The sequence below is a fragment of the Branchiostoma lanceolatum genome, chromosome 17 (genome assembly GCF_035083965.1).
Source record: "Branchiostoma lanceolatum isolate klBraLanc5 chromosome 17, klBraLanc5.hap2, whole genome shotgun sequence".
Classification (NCBI taxonomy): Eukaryota; Metazoa; Chordata; class Leptocardii; order Amphioxiformes; family Branchiostomatidae; genus Branchiostoma; species Branchiostoma lanceolatum.
Genome location: NC_089738.1, coordinates 16,989,127 through 17,008,330, shown reverse-complemented (window position 1 = coordinate 17,008,330; position 19,204 = coordinate 16,989,127). Strand labels below are relative to the sequence as shown.

At 43.6% G+C, this 19,204-nt stretch overlaps 1 protein-coding gene across 2 annotated transcripts; it reads left to right on the top strand.

The window, feature by feature from the left end:
• Positions 1–17,695, top strand: LOC136423021 (uncharacterized). 2 transcript variants are annotated; one of them, XM_066411010.1, is made up of 3 exons: positions 1–619; positions 15,270–15,414; positions 16,721–17,695. In XM_066411010.1, exons 1-3 carry the CDS (start codon positions 569–571, stop codon positions 17,020–17,022), a joined length of 498 nt encoding a protein of 165 aa, XP_066267107.1. In that variant the 5' UTR covers positions 1–568; the 3' UTR covers positions 17,023–17,695. The 2 variants fall into 2 exon arrangements, with proteins under 2 accessions (XP_066267107.1, XP_066267108.1); XM_066411011.1 differs by lacking the exon at positions 1–619 and adding an exon at positions 4,622–4,807.
• Positions 17,696–19,204: the final 1,509 nt, after the last annotated feature.

The window sequence follows — 19,204 nt, the reverse complement described above, 5'->3', positions numbered from 1 at the left end:
TGATGACGTCGCGCCGGTGGACGCCGGGAGAAAATTGTCGCGCCGCGTCGTGCAGACAATATATAATAACCGCTGCCTGCTTGCTAACTCTCCCGGCGTTCATGTCCCAGTTCCCGCCGTCCCAATCAGCACCGGGGACGGGATAATACCAGCTCAACGCTCATCCCTTGATTGGAAGAGGGGATAAATCGCCTCCCCTCTCCGTTGCCATGGTAACGACGTAATAGACAGACGTGCGGACGGGGGGCATTAGTATCCTCGACGGCGGCGCGGTGCCACGTTAACGTTGCGCGAGATTGAGCCGTTTGGTCCGTGTCATCACCTGAGCGGACGCAACGATGAGGGCAAGTTATCGGTCAATGAAGGGAGCCGAGGGGGACGTGAAAACGTGGCGAGGGCGAGAGGTGTGCGCATGAACCTAGCACGGGGCTGCTGTTGTGGCGTTTGTGGGAGCAGAGAGGGCGTTTATACGGAGACATTACCGTAGAGAAAGCCGGGAGAGGGAGAAGGAGGTGCGGTGAGAATTCGCTTCTCGGCTGCTTGCTGTACGTGCTAGCTTGCAACAACCATGATCTCCGTACTTGTGATCGTTCGAGGCTTCTACAACGGAGCGAAAGAGGTACGCGTTTACACGTTTGTTGTTGTGTGCGAGCTGAGAGAACTAATCTGGTACAAATGTTGAATGATAAATCGCATGTGTTGTGTCGCTACTGGAGACATGTAGCTAGATTGCGGCTGTACTTTTTTTTCTTCACTGGCGGTGGGAACATTTTTCATCACGACATTATCTGAGTATGTGCTCATACTTTTTCATACGTCAGAATTTTGAGCTGTGCTCCTGTTTTGTCCCCGATGCAGAAATAGCAAAGGGCAGTCTGTGTTGTGTACCATGTGAAGGCTGGCTTGCAAGTTTGTATATCAGTGGCAAAAACAGGATATCTGAATTTACGAGTCGTAGCCCGAGGGTCAAGACTGATACATAAAAGTCCACGCACTCCCCACCTTAACCCGTCTTACATTACAGTAAAGCACGGGGGAATATAACATGATGGGCCTGTCACATTCGTTTTAAAATAAAAGGTAGTAAATGTAGTCCCATGGCTTTTTGTGAGGCCGAAAGGGCAGTGGGTTGTTATCTACTGTGTCTTGGGCATAGTATCATAGTATTGGAAGGTGGAGCCCATCCCTCTCCTTTCACCGCCTTTTTACCTCCCCAACCGAAATCAGGAACTCATTCTTACAAATGGGTGGATTAAGGAAAGTCCTGTCAAGTGCTTTTACCGAGAGCACAACATCGGTGGCATGTCAGAGGATTCTAACCCAGGATCTCTGGGTTCTGGGCCAAACACCCTAACCGCTACGCCAACACAACGTCACGACAACAGGACACATTCGTCGAGGCTTTCTTTTTAAAACCTCCACAGACCCCCTCCCCCGACATTTAAGGGCATGGATATGTCGTAGAAAACTCAACTGTTTTGTAACAGTTGTCTTAGATTCTTGTCGACATTTAGTTATTTCATAATCGAGCTGAAAATCCTTCCACAAAAATTTTTAATTCGTACGACGGGTGTGACCTCACCTATGATGGTGCAGCCACAGGCAATTTGACGAATGTAAACAAGACTTCTAATTCTTGCCACCAGGACTGAAGTGTCAAAACATCTTTCAACCTCCACTCAACCTCTCACCCCATACACCTACACACGTACTAACACTCACCACCCACACTACTACGCATTTTAAGTTCTTCTCACTTCACAGGGAGAAATATAACGTATGATCAAGAGATTACAGCACTACAATCAGCCTAACAGTAGCAGACAAGTTATTCAATTCTTTTTCGGGCATAACTAATATACGAGTATTCTTTGAAAGTGTAAGGGGTGTCTCTCTGTCTTTCATTCAATCAAACCCACGCAGAACTTTACTCATTTATACGCTCCTCTCTACATAACTTGAGTTATTTCTCGGTGGAGATCGAGCATACGTGTCTTCTTGTTGGGATTTACAGCTAACAATGCAGAAAACATGAAGGCCGATAGCATTTAGTAAGTCTTCTTTACATGTATCTACAATGTGTCAGTGCAAGGGGTGGACAGCTCAGAGCAAATGCACATCAAACCTTGCTCTGAAGAGCAACAAAACCGCCCACATACGCCATACAAGCATGAAAAGATTCGATATGATTCTGCCCCCTTTTCACAAAAGCTCAGGCATACATGTCTTCATACGTGTTACGGCATCTTAGCCTGAGTACCATCCTCCGTAGCGACCGCTGGCTCAAAACAATCGCATGCTGCCAGCGGTCACTACGGAGGATGGTACTCAGGCTAAACAGCATCTAACAAAAAATAGATGAACTGAATTACGAAAAGCATTTATCTTTTTCGCGATATAACGCTGCTTCACTCTCGGCGTGTATCCATTAGTACCCTGTGGCGTCAAGTGACACACTGATACCCATTTACTTTTTTTCTCCAAAGTATAATGTGTCATTCTTGGAGAAGCAGAAACACGCATGTCTTCATACATCCACATAATATATGATATCAGAAATGTAATAGAAGAGACCGTCTAACGTATAGCGTTACTAACTCTTTGTGCATCATCAGTGCGATGTGGCGTTAAACCACACACCGATACGCATTTACCTTTTTTCAAAGTAACACTGCTTCTTTCCTGACGAGGTAAACCATTTATATCTTCATACATATACATGTAACGTAACATGATATCTGACATTCAATGGAAAAGACTGTTTGAAGCATAACGTTACGGACTCTTTATGTATCCACCAGTACAATGTGGCGCCAAACCTTACACAGAAACACATAAACCTTTATTTTTCAAATATACATATACATACACATGTAACGTTACATGATATCAGAAATGTAACATAAGAAACTGTCTGAAGAATAGCATTACTAACTCTTTACATCAGTACAATGTGGCGCCAAACCTTACACAGAAACACATTCATCTTTTATTCAATATAACGCCGCTCCTTTCTCGGGAGACAGAACCATATACACATACGTAATAGCTGACATAAAATAAAGGCTGTCAGACGTACAGCGTTATATATCCAACAGTACAATGTGGCGCCAAACCTTACACAGAAACACATTAATCTTTTATTCAATGTAACGCTGCTCCTTTCTCGGGAGACAGAACCATACACACATACGTAATAGCTGACATAAAATAAAGGCTGTCAGACCTACAGCGTTATATATCCATCAGTACAATGTGGCGTCAAACCACACACTCAAACACTCCCACTTCACTAGGGCGACGAAATCTGACAAAGCGCTCAACGAATTTCAGAGATGAAAAAAACGACTCTTTTTACGCTCTGTGTGTTTTGCTATCTTTTCAGTCAAACTTTTACATCTTGCATGATATTCCAATTATGAATCCAAAGTTTATACAAATTCTATTTAGGTCGCAGCGAGAGCGCAGCGAGAGCGCAGCGAGAGCGCAGCGATATCGCCGTCTAGTGAAAAGGGTACCATGTACAAAATACCTGACTTATGAAATAGGCCTAGACTGTCAGACATATGGCTTTGCTAACTCATCATGTATTCCCCAGTGTAAGCCAACAGACAGCTGAATACGTCAAGCTTCGCTCTCTGGCGCGGTTCTATAAGAAATGTATCTGTCTTTATTTGCTGGTCGAGAAGACGTTCCAGTTCCGTGACAGGTCTGAATTTCCGTCATGTCTCTTCTGAAGAGGATATTGAAAGTTAAATCAAGAGAAGGGGGCTCCGTTGAAAAGAGACCAAAGCATGCAGAGATAAACTGGTGGACGTACCAACTACTAAGCATCTAGTACCATGCATGCCAGAAAAGAACAAGAAATAGACAGGTCTGAATTCTCGTCATATCTCTTCCGGAGAGGGCATAAGAGAGAGGGGCTCCGTTGAAAGACTGAGACCCAAGCATGCAGAGGTAAACTGATGGAAGTACCAACTACTAAGAATCTAGTACTATGCCAGAAAAGAGCAGGAAATAGTCATGCGTTCAAGTACACGAGTTATCGATCCAGGATTGAGGTGTTCAAACATTTGTTTTTTCCTGAAACTATCGTAGAGTGGAACTCGTTGCCACCAGGTACACTAGTGTCCTCATTAGACAGCTAGATGTGCAAAAGGTATTTCGGTGCGACAAGTTATTTGGGTAATATAACTAGCTACCTCCGCGCCGCGTACCTGCGAAGCTGCTGTGTTACGCCGAAGGGCGGTTATATCAGCTATACAGATACAGAGATACAGAAGCTAGTGCAAAGCTGGTGTTCTTATAGTACTAATCTAATAACAATAACTGGATAATCATTAAGATAGACCAGGTCATGGAATACTTATACAGTACCTCATCCGATTGTTGAAAAGTCCTCCACAAAACCGTTCTAATGCGATCGGCCACTGTTAACTGCCCAACAAACACAGGTCGCCAGGAAAGCGTGTTCTGACGTAACACAAACACCTTTTGACGTTCTAAGACGTTCTAGAACGCCTCCTTAACAGGTTTTGGCGCAACGGCGTCGCCAACAATTATTAGTGCGATTGTCACATAATAGAATATCTTTGACTACTATGACATCATAAATATCTTTGCTATGCCTCATGTATCACCGTAACGCCATGACCTTACACGAGTGTTGATGTACGTGAGAGGGGGTGACGACACCTAGGGCACGAGCCAAAGACCTTATTAGGGGGAAGTGTGAATACTGTGACACCCGCGGACCATGATCACTCTAGCTGTCATTGCACGAGCACTGTACGAAGGACGGAAGAAGGTAGGGCACGCGTGATCTGTTTGATTAATCAAGTGGCGACGCAGTAACATTCTTAGTAGGTCGCCGCACGGTTTTGATGTAGAATTTTCAAGCAGGCAGTGAAAGAACCAACTGCCGACAAGGACAAGACAGCCTTTTTGGTAGCAAGACAGATTTGCACGACTCATGCACGACTAGCCCAAGAATGTCACCGCCGCCCAAGAATTTCACCGCCCCTTACCTTGGAAACGAGGAAATTATTCCGGAGGGACGCATGGTTCTTTCTTAGGGAGGTAATCATGATAATGTTATTGTTGTGCTGAATACGCAGCACAGATCTAGATTTATTACTACAATTACCCTGTGAACAGCACAAGCTGTTTTATTAGTCTGATATCCCTAGGCAATTTTCTACCGTGAATAATGCTACGGTCACATTTCCAAACCGGGGCCCGGCCGGCGAGTTTGCGGGAACGGAATATGAAAGTGTATGCCAAGAAATGTACACAAATTATGCTCATGATTGATATTTTCAATGTTTGTGTGCCTTGTTGTCTTTTATGTCATACCTTTCGTTCCCGCAAACTGCCCGGCCGGGCCCCGGTTTGGAAATGTGACCGTAGCATAAGTTATCGTGCACAACTGATTCTTAGTTAGTCTGTTTCTCCAGCATTCAGAATATGCTAGCCTACGCCTGGTCTACTTACGGTGTTACGGGTCGTAGAATTTAGCAAAAAGGGAACTAATTGGCCAGGACTAGGCAGGAGAGTCCGCGGGAATGTTACCCCTTGTCCTGCTGGACCCACAACAATCCCTTTCGTGTCCAAACTTCCTGGCGAATATTTTCTCTTTCACCAGCGTAGTCAGCCTGGTAGAGCCTACAAATAATCATGATCATGTTATCCTAGAGCTACATACACAGAGATGTATCACTTTAATCACCTTGTGAACAGCACAAGCTGGTTTTACTGGGCTGATATCCCTGGTCTAATTTTCCACCGTAAGTTACTGTGCACAATTGTTTCCGAGTCAATCTGTTGTTTCTCAGACAGGCGGAATACGCTAGCCTCTACCAGGCCTTCCTACGGGGGTAGGCATCGTAGAATTTGGCAAACAGAAAGGATAAGTGACCAATGATGATAATTATATCAAAAAGGGAGATGATTGGCCAGGAAACCCTGGCACACTATTTCCATGACCAGCGTAGTCAGTCTAGTAGAGACTAAAAATATGAGTACTAGAAACTGTCGTACAGGCAAGAAAACTTGTCTCGTAAAACCTTCCTGACCTATCGACCTCGACCTAACACATCTTGACTCCAAACAAACCTTCTCAGCATCGAGAAGATTGATTTGTTGATCAATACAGGGACAATTACTAGTCTGTAATCTTCCAATTTATCGGACCTTTATCCCTGCCTGGATTGCATGTTTATATTCCGTTAATGGGGGTAATATTGATTTGTAGACTACATATATATGTCATGGCAGCGCGGCACTTTCTGATGTTGTCGACGTGTTTTTTTGTGAAATTGGCTTTGCTGTAAGCAAGGTTTTTCGAGATTTGTGCTTCTCGCGTCTTGCTTTTTTTCTGAATTTTAAGCCAATAAATGTCAAAGCTATAGTTTATTAGGACTGCAGCCAAACCAGTGCTGATGTCCACTCGATCATTGTGGTCACTTTTTGCTGGTTCCTTTCCACTAGGACAGCGCTCTCGCCGCGCGCTCTCTGTGACCTAAAATTCAACAGAGCGCTCAACGAATTTTATAGATCAAAAAACGAATCTTTTTACGCTTTGTGTGTGTGTTTTTTCTTTTCAGCCGTACCTTTACATGTACTACGAAGTATCAGAAAGATGCGATACGTTGTAAATAGATTTTAGGATCAAACCGAGAACGTAGAACCAAAACAGCACATCAACCTCTCCGAAAAAGAAGACGAACACGCAGTAAAAACTGTCTGCTGCCCGAGGGTTTATTCCACGGACAAATCTCCAGTCCGACCCTCCGTTGTGATGTCGGTAAAGCCAGGTCTAGGTTTTCCCGCTTGATGTAATCAATCTGTCGCCTTCTGTACAGGGTTGACACGGAATGACGCACAACTTGTTTTGACGGTTAAACGCACAGTATATCTTACATCCTCAGCCTCTACAAGGGCTGGTGTGTGTCACAGCTCACTGACATGCATCGTGATTTTTTGTGTGGTACTGTACTGTATGATTGTCAGCATCGTCTTAGACGTTCTGGCCACGTCAAGATGTTTCGTGGCGTAGTTGATAAGGGTTTAAGCATTTTGACTCGAGTTCAATCCCAACACTTTATGTTTTGATAACGATACTGTCGTCCATTTGTAATTGAAATGTTGCTGTTTTACGTTCTTGCTTCCTCTTAGTGAGTATCGGTCAGGAGATGCCTCCTTTTCAAATCGATTATATAATCGTGTGAACCCCCCAAAGTTATGAAACGCTTTGAGAAATGGTATCGACTGTAAGTGATATGGCGACGACCGTTTCAAACGGCGATGATCGTTTCAAAATGGTTTCGGCCGTTTCAAATGGTGTCATGTCGACCGTTTCAAAAGGCGACGACCGTTTCAAATGGCGACGACCGTTTCAAATGGCGACGACCGTTTTAAGGGCGACGACCGTTTCAAATAGCGACGACCATTTAGGAGACGGACACGCGTGTCGCAGGGATGCTCCCGGAAGACTCCAACCAGCGCCATCCACTATTTCTAATCCATTAACACTAACATTGACGAACCGCGAGGTTGTGTGAACTTGCACGTCGCCCACATGTGCACCGCTTGTCCAGACCACATGAACTAAAGTAGTGGCTTATAGGACGAAGTCTCTTTGCCGTATTGTTTCAGCAATCGGCGGTATATTCTTATATTCTTATATATCTCACGGTCTGTCAACTCTGTGTCTTCATGAGATGCGAACAGGAGTTAGAATAAGACGGATACCTAGCCATATATGCATCCTCCTTAGTAGAAGCTGGCTCAATATTTTCGCGTCCGTGGTAGCGGTTACTATGGAGGATGGCATAACCGACTACTAGTATACAGGTACATAGAAGCGATCACTCGGAGAAGCGAACAGGAGCTAAAATAGATGGATGCCAGGCTCTCTTCGAGTTCCTATCTATAGCAGAGTCCTGAATGACCCTTTCAGTCGACCCTAACGGGGTGGCGCCGAGAGAACCGTAGATACGAGGCGGTACTGCAAACAAGATGGTGCGATACTCGTTGTGTCCTGGGCTGGCCCTAATGGCGTTACGTCATAGACTGTCCCCTAGGGCTGTAACGTCATGATTTATGTCATACCTTTGGGCGATATAACTTTGGTTATCACACAGATTTTACATGGGCTTCCATAGACTACTTAGAATGCATTTCGCATGTGCTGGTTGCGCCGCTGTAGAAAATTCGAATTCCGGGTTCGGAGGTTGGAATCAGTGTTGTTATAATTTTTCTGTTCGAGGATACACGATGGTGCGATACTCGGTTTGTCCTGGGCTGGCCCTAATGATGTACGTCATGGACCGTATCCTAAGGCTATAGCGCAGATTTATCAACGACGTACAGAGTGGGGGAAATATCTATATATCAATGATTTATTTGAGCAAAAATACAACAATGGCAGGCAATAGGCTGGATTGGTGTTAGGAAATTACGGCACGTTAAAATAGTATCATAGAGCAAAGAAATTTTAGCAGTTAAAAGAGCATCTATACAGTGTAACGTTGAATAGCGGAGAATCTTTCTAATCTAAAGCACGTACACGTGAGACAGGACAGTGTCCCTCACTGTGGGTGGGTGACAGTAATATAAGTATTAAAGCACCATCATTATTTTATATAGCTACTGCTGCTGCTTTGACTTATTTTGCAGCAAAAACATGCACTCCTACCAAAAAGGTGAAAACTGGAATAACACTGGAATAACATCTGTACCATCTTTGATTTGATAATCTCAAATTTGAGATCCTCTCGAAAACATAAGATACCAGATGTTACGTTTAGGTACGCAGTACTATATAATAACGACAACCTATCTTCCTGAGTACCTATGCCAGTGCTGCTAGCCTGCTATCGTGGTGCTCATGCATCTCTGTTCAAGGCCATTATATCAGCCTCTTTCAATGACAGTTCAGTGACCTCTTTTGCATCCATTGGTTGTTCGGTAGTTTGGCTTTCGTCACTGTTGCCATGGTGACAGACTTTTTTTATGAAACAACAGGAAGTCTCGGGGTTACCCTTTTCAGTCGTGTTCTTTCTTGTTTTCAACTCTTAAAGAATTCACGGAAGTCTGTAGCTCACCCTGTATTGATGTATTCAATATTTCAACACAATACATATTCTATGACGGAAGGTTGCTATCTCGTTAGTATATTGCAACGTGTTTCAACTTTTAAAGACGCTATGGAAGTTTGTAGCTCGCCATGTATAGCTGAATCATTTGATGTTTTCGATTTTTCAACACAATACATATTCTAGGGCGGAAGGTTTCTATCTCGTTAGTATATAGCAACGTGCTTTGATTTTTTCAACCCATTCAGACAGTAAAAATTGATCATAACAGGAAGCGTATCCTTGTCCTAATTTACAGTTTTCTTTGATGTTTCAAATTATACAAGATGTAATATTGACAGGAAGACAGCTGCTGTTGTGACGTCATTCACTCTAATGCTTTGGCCCCATTTCCAAAGCGTGGCCCCGGCCGGGCAGCTTGTGGGAACGAAATATATTATATTAAAAGACATCAAAAGAGACAAAACGTAGAAAAATTAGGCCTAACCATATATTGTGTATTCTCTTGGTATACATTTTTTACTTTTCGTTTTCGCAAACAGCCCGGCCGGGCCCCGGATTAGAAATGGCACTAAAGCATCTGACTGGACTGCGCCTGATATGGCTACGGTCACATTTCCAAACCGGGACCCGGCCGGGCTCCTTGCGAGAACGAAGAATAAAAGTGTATATCAATAGATATACACAGATCATACTTAGGAATATGTATGTTTTGTGTGTTTTGCTGTCTTTTATATCATATTTTTCGTTCCCACAAACTACCCGACCGGGTGCCGGTTTGAAAATGTGACCGTAGCATATAATAGCGCTACGAAATTACGCCAAATTTTCGCAACTTTTCCCTTGCAGTCACACTGACGTGCGACGCACCGGTCACAAACGTGACCTCTACAAACGAAATGGCCGCGCCAGGAATGTCACATTCTCAGTTTCGACTCTAAATTGATAGAAGGTAACCTCATTGGAAATCACAGTGTTGCTAATGGATCAAAATCCAATGTACAATGATTGAAAGTCATCAAAAAGAGATGCAGTGATTGTGCCGTTTTGCACCCATTTGCGAATGCCTTTCGCAATTTGACGCAGTCCATTGAGATACTTATTCATAGATTTGTGCATTTCACTTTAACTAGGGACCATGGCTTACCCTATATGGCAACGCTTCCTTCTTATTTCAAAAAGATGACAATTGTTTCATGACGGTAAAGCCCCCCCTCTCACTGGACCCGCGGCACGCTGGCAGCGTCGCTGCGGCCGATCGAATTGACAAAGCACTCAACGAATTTCATCGACAAAAACGAATCTTTTTAAGCTCTGTGTGTTTTGTTGTCATTTTGGTCATACTTGTACCTTTTGAATGATATTCCCATTATAAAGTCAAGGGTAGCACAAATGCAGTTTAGGACGCAGCGACGCCAAAAGCGTGCTGCGAGTCCAGTGAGAGGGGGACTTAAGCCTAGAGCCATTCCTGTTATTTCCTTACTTTCCTGGACGTTACTGGATTATAAATTATTCATTTTTCGTCTGTCTTTGATGATGTTTTACAAAATTTGGTTGATATCTTAGAAAATAAAATCCGCTTCTGTGGTTGATCCCCACTTTAAACTGGATCATGTTATAAAGACAAGCCTCCTGCTTGACAATAGACCTCATGCGACATAGACCTGTTGCCAGGACTTATGCGACAAAAATTTTGTTTTTTAGAAAATAACATCCACTTCTGGGGTTGAGCCCCACTTTAAAGTGGGTCATATAATAACAAAAAAACTCCTGCTTAACTGCTTAGTCCTGTTTCCAGGATATATTTTAATGAGGTCTATTCGCAAATAACATCCGTTTGAAATTTGATCATACAATAACGAAAGGCCACCTGCTTGACTATTCAGTCGACTAGTCTAATTTCTAGGATCTAGGACTTATGTCCGGAAGGCAGCAATTTCCGGTCTTTGATGTGAGTCCTTTGATGTGTTACATTTATGCAGGCCATGTAGTAAGGTAACCGTTTAAAAGCTTGAAGTTGCCATCTCGCCCCCATATATCTGTAGTTGTCATTTTGTCTCATTCTCTTAGCAACAAAATACAAAGACTTCCGCCCGACATTTACTTTTTGACAGCAAGTTCAGGTCTTTGATGTAATCAATTTGTTAAGGCCGCTCTATTACCTTTCAATAACAGGAAGTTGCCATCTCGCCCCAATATATCTGTCGTTGTCATTTGGCCTCATTGTGTCACCCAGCAACAAAATGCACAGCCTTCTGCAGAACAGTTTGACAACAACGTCAGGTCTTTGATGTAATCAATTAATGAAGACCGCTATATTCTACCTTTCCATAACAGGAAGTTGCTAGTTCGCCCCCATATATCTGTCGTTGTCATTTGGCCTCGTTCATGTCACACAGCAACAAAATGCATAGCCTTCTGCCGGACAGTTTGACAGCAACTTCGGGTCTTTTATGTAATTTTAATCAATTTATAAAGGCCGCTCATAATACCTTTCAATAAAAGGAAGTTGCAAGCTGCCCCCATATAGGTCTAGTCGTCATCTGGTCTCATTCATATCGCTAAGCAACAGAATACAAGCCATGCAAAACAAGGCATTAGTTACTGCACCTGGTAGAGAGGATACATATAGACTACAACACGGGGTATTCTGTATCACCCTCGGTCCCAGCCCTCCCGCGGGTAGGATCGCCCGACGGCCGTAGGGCGATCCTACCCGCGGGAGGGCTGGGACCGAGGGTGATACGGAATACACCGTGTTGTATTTTATTTATGTCATACCCACCCGAGAAAACACACATTTTTGTGGGAGGTTTGTGTCCTCGAACAAAAAGCTGTAACAACATTGATTCCAACTTCCGAATCCGGTATTAGAATTTTCGACGGCGGCGCAACCGACGCGCTCGAAAGGCATTCGAAATATTCTATGGAAGCCCGTGTGATACAACTCTAGAACCTCATGTGATACTGATAGTTATCAGACGGTCCAAAACACCCGTATCAGGCCCAGGCATGACATAAGATCGCGTACGTGTAATGTGGCATTTTATCAATTTGTAGGACGCCGCATGTTTCCGTGTGTGAATGAAGGGCAAGCTTGATTGCAGATGTAGGATCTGGCTCAGTGTTTTGGTCGTGTTTTGATGAGTTTGATGGCCAGTGGTCCTCCCGCGTTTTTCTTCCAAGAGGGACAGCGCTGAAAACAGTATGGCGTCCAAGATACTTATATGACAAGTGGGTATCCCACTGGATCGCCAAATGAAATTTAGCAAGGAAATTGCGCCAAATTTTCGCAAATTTTCCCTTGCGGTCACACTGACGTGCGACGCACGGGTAAAATACGTGACCGCTACAAACAAAATGGCTGCGCCCGGAATGTTATATTCTATTTCGGCGCCAAGTCAGATACAAAATATTAAATTGTTGTTGTTATGTTTTCAAATTTCAGGCGACAAATTGGCGTCGGGTTGGCGCCACTTTGCGCAGTCCAGTGCCAAACCCGCTTGAGTAGCTGCGTACGCAACATGGCCCGCGTTAACTAATGTCACCACTCCAGTATCGAAGCCGTGCCTTGATGGTGAAGCACAAGAGGCGAGTAGAAACAGACTCCTGGCTCCCGGGGATCGAACCCGGGCCCACCAGCGCGCAAACCGCTAGGCTAAGAGGTACGGACCGGTTAGATTGGTCAATTAGCGGCGCTTGAACCCCTGAATCACTGTTACAATGATGACGTTTTCATGTCAAAAGACAGAAACTCGGCGGGCGCACTCGGTATGCGTGGTGTACCCCTTCATGGGATCAAACGGAAACCTCGCTAATGAAATGCCCTCCTACTACTTTGATCCCACTAAAGGGGACTTGGCCTGGTGTAGGGGTAATATCCCTGAGGATTGATCAGCCGTAAGTTTAAAGCAAGGATTGCCATCGACTTAATTGGAGCGGGGGTGGTCTGAAAACATCATTTTGCCCATCAGAAGAACTCCGAGGCTGCTGCGTTTTTATCAGCAAACGGGGCACTGAAAGAACTTCAAATGTCAGTGTGTGAACGTTTCATCGTGTTTGTTCTGAGCTAAAGGTTGATCTGTGGCCTTGGAATATATGCTGGGGGGGGGGGGGGGAGCGTGATGACCAAGATGACTATGCATATGTTTTGGATAGGAAGGTCGCAACACTAGTTTTCTTGTCATTGAAGAAAATTGAAGAACAGAATAGGATAGACGAGAATACAATAGAACATAGAACAGAGCATATAACAGAACATAGAACAGGATAGAATAGAATGAAATAGAATATAGAATATAGAACATAGACTAGAACATGGTTCTGTAATTTATTGCCATACAATCAGATAACATATGGCAAACCGGAAATGCTTCAAACCATGAGAATGACTATCTTAGCTAGCTAACAGTTCTAAAAGTCAACTTAGAGCTACCTAATGTCAATTGATGATTATTACAACGATGCGACATTATATACGATAGTTGCGTTAAGTTCTAGATAATGTGGTCGCGCCTTTACAACGATGGGGTAAGAGCTAATCATAAACCGAATGACTTGAATTACACCTACTAATCCTACTCCTAAGGATAATCCTGCTTTAGCCGGACAGTAATTAGTGAGTCCTATCGCGTCCACAACCCCTCGCGAAAGTTAAGAGACTTGCCACAAAGATTTTTCGCTCAGCGAGCTAAAGACGATATCAAGACAGGAAATGTCTTAAGAGACTGTGGCCGAGACAGGCTGGTAGAACGCTTCAGTGATGCGGAAAGGCATTGCGTTAAGGGCCGTGTGTATTTCGGGCAAGTCGTGCCGAAAATGCTCACTTCCTAACAAGTTTCTCATGTCGCGGCTTCTCAGCCAGAAATCCGGAGGGACTTTTTGAGTGTTCTTTGTTCTATTCCCGGCGTTTTATTCCGGACGAACGTGGAAGGGTATGCAAATTTTTCAATAAGGTATCGTTGAAGCGCTTTTTCGTCGGCGTTTATATCAAACAACACTATCTTATGATAGCTGGTACAGCATGTGTGACGGTCGTCAGGAAACACCATCAGCAAACGACTTGAAATGACGCCTGAATACGCTAGATTCATGCATGTAAATTTGTTCCACAATGCAAACTAACGTGGAAATATTTCACACTAGTCCGTTCCTATTCGAGTTTAGTATGCATTGTTACGATGATAATATGAAATCTTTCAGGTACTTTTTAAAGGCCCAAAAAAGTGGAAATAAAAAATGTCTGTCCTCTCAGCAAATAATTTGAGGAGAGGACAGAAGAGACTACTCTCCAAGCTGAGGAGTGGGTCCGGCCGGTTTTGATGTGTTTTAGGCGTTTTTGTGGGGCTTTCTACTTTGTGATTTTTAGAAATCTCACCAACAGAAACAAATTTGACAAAGTAGAAACCCCGACAAAAACGCCTAAAACACATTAGAAACCAGCCGGACCCACTCCTCAGCTTGGAGGGTAAAAAGAGACTCGGGAGCTATAATAGGTTTGGATCCAGGCTACGTGAAGTGATCTTTTGTTGTCTTGGCGAATGCCCAAAGGACGTAATTACCTTCGAGGCACCGGCTGTAACAGTAACGCTTTTGTGTTGAGCTATTCAATTAAGTCTTATCGTCCCAGCCACAGACTGTTAAGTGATGTCTAATTATTAAACCTAGCGTGACGGTAGGGTATCCATGGGGAATGGAACATGCTGCGGGGCATTTATAAACCCACCTATCACTCTGTGGGATATACATACGCATGAAATTAATCAATAAACATTTCGCTTCCATCTTTTTGCAACAGGGAGAGAGGAATGTGTCATTATGAACACTTTCAGACCATGACACTTTTAGGACTCTTTTTTTCTGGTCGACGACGCGTCAATATTCTTCTAGTTTTGACATGCAGACAACTGTTGTCAAGTAGTATATGTAATGTTGTATACAAATCTGTGTGCAGTGTATCATATGCATGCTATATGTTTATTTGCAATTTGCAATGAAGCTGTATTGTAATATGCGGCTTCCATTTGGTATGGTGAGGTCCTGTTTGTGTTATAACTTAATTTTCATAACTTACTCATAGTTATAACTTGGCCACCCAAATAGTCTGCCGGATACTGTATAAAACACTTCATATTCTTAAACAACCATGTCCTTTTCTCTATCATTTTGTAGGTTCAAAAGTTACAAAGAAAGCGGAAGACGCGCATAGTGGGCGTGGCAGAGCTGGGAGGTTCGGACCCGTCCCCCAGACAGACCAGCAGCGAGATCTGGCGGTGCGCGAAGTTCTCCGATGTGGACGGCGAAAGTCCGAAACTGAGTAAGTTTGAAAATTTCTTTTAGCATATTACAGTCCGCACAAGCAAGCAACAACGCAAAATACAATTTAGTAACACAAGTATGATACTAATATGATATGATAAAAGAAATTAGATAGGTATGAAAGATGAGGTAGGTCCATTTCACGAAGGACGGAAACGATACAAGCACCCTGGCACATTTGACCCGTTGATGAAGTCACGTGTCCGTAAGGTCACGTGCATATCCTTGAATATTATGTCATTCTGCTGATGAAAGATATAGAGTAAATTTTAAAAAAAGTTAGTTTTACGTAGAGATACAAGTTGAGTTTTCTTGCACAGGCTGTTGCCTATACCATTTCCATTAGTCAGGTCTTTACTAGCTTATGGCACGGTCCCATTTCTAATCGGGGCCCGGCCGGGCTGTTTGCGAAAACGAAAAAAAAATGCCTATCAAGAAAATACTCAATATATGGTTAGGAGTAACGTTTTGTGTCTTTTGCTGTCTTTTATATCGTATTTATCGTTCCCAAAAGCTGCCCGACCGGGCCACGCTTTGGAAATGGGACCGCAGCATGACTCGGTTCAAACTCCTTCGTTTATGAGATGCCTCACTACCTACTTTCATTTGTCTGACGAGAACGATATCAAATTGCAGGGAAAAGCATGATTTGACCATTTATCGGTTGGAATTAGGATTTAATGGAAAGAGCAATAATGTGTCAGAAGGCAATCAACGTCCTTCCACTTTAATCCCTGTCACTATGCATGCTACATGCAGTTGCACTTTTATTCGAAGCACGTAACGTAACGGATCCAAAACGATTATTCTCTTTTTCTTCATCTAGGTCAGTGTGCAATCATGGTCACATGCTTTCATGTTTTTTATGGAGCAAAAGTGGGTACCTAAAAGCCCTCGGTGTTTTATCAGCAAATGACTACTTTGATGCATGAACCTAGTTGTAACGTTGTTTATTCTGTGTGATCTTCTTTTTCATCTTCCAAATCGAAATTTGTTTTCTGAAGAGAGCGAATACTGTCGGCCATTTTGGTGTCCCTATTTGCATCTCAGTGAATCGTCGCTCAGATTGATGCCGCGGAGCTCAGGCGCACGACAGCGATTATGTGTTTGAAATATCCTCCAGTTCTCTGCTCTTTAATATTTAGAACGCTTTAATAATATAATGGCGGTGAGTTATCAGAAGATCTTTGAATGTCTGAGAGCCATTGAGCTACAATTCACTTAATGCAACTTGAAACACCAATATGGATGGCATGCGACATGACCTCTAACCTTTCACCTTAAATATTTGTTTCTTTGCTCAGGAAAAACGTCGAGTGAACCGGACTGTCTGAACGTTGTCACTCCATTCGAGCCCTTCCCCAACAAGCACGATTTCACAAGGCTCCCTGGAGAGGACAACACGAACCCCAACAACAACAGGATCCAGACGGTGTTGGACACAAACGGTTGCCATAACAACAGTTGCCATGAACACCCGCCAGGCCACGCCCGGTTGAGAAACATTCGCTCTGCTTGGGCGGACGGGGTCGGGGTGAGGGACAGGGACGTGGGAACCGCAGTAGCGCGTTCTATACCGGACAACAGAGTCATGGTGACGAGGTGACCTGCTGTGGGTTGGAACTGGAGCGATTTGCAGACTTCTCAAACTATAATTCATCTTCACTTGACTGAACCTTACTGAAGCGACGGGATGATTCTTAATTCTGACGAGGCGCCCATCATCATTTCTCAGCCTTCTCTACAGCCTACTGTACTTACTCCTGGCAATTGAGCCCACATGGGACACTTACTACTGGTGCCTAGCAGCTTTCAGCCAACCAGATATCATAACTTCTTGTATTCAATATCATGTTTTTTTTTGTCAAGCTGCCTCAGATTCTGCTAAGAAGTGGACACTGGTTGGTTGGAAACTTGGTCGTGTCAAACAATGTCGACCCAAACTGACGAACATTTACAATGCGACGTGTTCGTAACCCGCTCATGTACGTATAAGACGATAAGCTGTAGGGAAAACTGGGTATGTGAAGATGTACATGTACAGATGGCGCCAACGCTAATCAAGGGCAGTACAGAATGTCCTTGGTCCGATATATTGTCTCTTATCGTATATCCGAAATTCATTAATAACTCCTTGCAGGATGAGGAGGACGACTACTATCGATTTCAAGATTAACCAGTTTCTATGAAACGTTACAATTCTCATCAGACAAAGTGCTTTGAAACAGCCAAATGGATGACACCATGTTCGTTATGCAAAATAAAGCAATGGAAAGTGATATGTGCGTGTGTCTTCACTTGATCTCTCTCGCCGCATTGGCAAAGGTTACCAGTTGAGTTGACTGCAGGTCAACGCAGAATCTGGTTGTATTACCATGCTCATGGACGGTACTTAAATAACCCATGATCATCACCATCCACTCTCTTCTGCATCTACACTCGGTGTGAGGTCCCATTGGCTCTCAGAAGCATTCTTGCAGTTTTAAGAGGACCTGTGCCTCTGAGGTCTGTGTCTATCACCTGTAATAGACAGACCAACAGGTGATAGGCAGGCGCCAAGCGTAAAGGTGTCACTGAAAGGTGTCACGAATATGGCTTCTTTAAAACCCCTGACGCATTGAAGCTTATCACAAGATCCATAGATCATTTCAAACTGGTTTAAGCTACTGCAGAGAGCGCTTTCTGTCAGTATAAGATAGCGAATTTTTATGACTCGCCTGTTGCGATACGTATGGAGGAAACTTAAGTCTAAAGCTTGTCTTCCGAGAATCTAGTCTGAGGAGAGGTTTTGCCTGAATCCGTGCGTGACAAATGGCTCCTCAAATCGTGCATATCTCCCACCAACGGCTCAGTTATATCACAGAGTATCTCATATCCCCTGGGACCACCATAGACCTTGGCCTCACATGTGCATGTTTCTCTACGGGGACGTTATGAATGATGTAGTGATCATTCTTCCCTTACAGGCCTGAGCCAAACTAGATTATTATCTTAGCGCTTTGGCCCGAACGCAATGGTTTTCACCTGGGGGGTTGCAAGGCTCATTGGATCTGCGTGAAGGACGGGAGAACAAAGCCTGCTGGCGTTCGCAAAAGAACCTTATCATGGCATCAGTATCCATTTGGACTAGTGGTATGCATTACCTCTAGATCTGGGCTCGCCTCATCTATTGGATCTGGGCGCCTTTAACCATTATGCCTGAAGCGAGTATATTCCAGTCCAAGGACGTGACCAAATAGCTTTCCTTTCGATGCAAGGTTACTGCACTAGAATTGAGCATGAGATGACAGCGTGAGATTATGCTGCTCAGCTCCCAGCGTATGGCAACATTCCCAGGCGAAGGATCATTATACTAACGCCGAGATGAAGGGATCACCCGTAAACATCTTTATCTACCTCTAAACGACACATTTTCGTTGGTATCTTACTGTCAAAATCCAGAGTGATAACTGAAGGTTCCTCTTATATTCACCAAATGAATGCCTACGTTTTGAATCTCTTTAGTATTGAAATCATATATAGTTTTCAGCCACTAATTACCGCACATACTCTTTCATCGCCATAGCACTAACGACTTGATGTACGCATTACGCAAACACATCATCTGCCAAAGCAGCTGATATACAAGTTTGCAGTAATATTTATTAGCTATCAAACAAGCTAATTCAAATCTTACAACATTCTATCAAACATATTTGTTAAAAAAATCTACAGTGTTGAGTTTGATGTTACTAGCTGTGGATGCTGGCACACTAAACGAGTCCTCATTTTGGTCTCATAAAACTTGT

Bases quoted from the DNA above. Each gene is read 5' to 3' on its own strand.
- LOC136423021 (XM_066411010.1), top strand. From the start codon at position 569: ATGATCTCCGTACTTGTGATCGTTCGAGGCTTCTACAACGGAGCGAAA. The intron at 620-15,269 runs GTACGCGTTTAC...ATCATTTTGTAG, and splicing joins TCTACAACGGAGCGAAAGAG to GTTCAAAAGTTACAAAGAAA. The intron at 15,415-16,720 runs GTAAGTTTGAAA...TTCTTTGCTCAG, and splicing joins CGGCGAAAGTCCGAAACTGA to GAAAAACGTCGAGTGAACCG.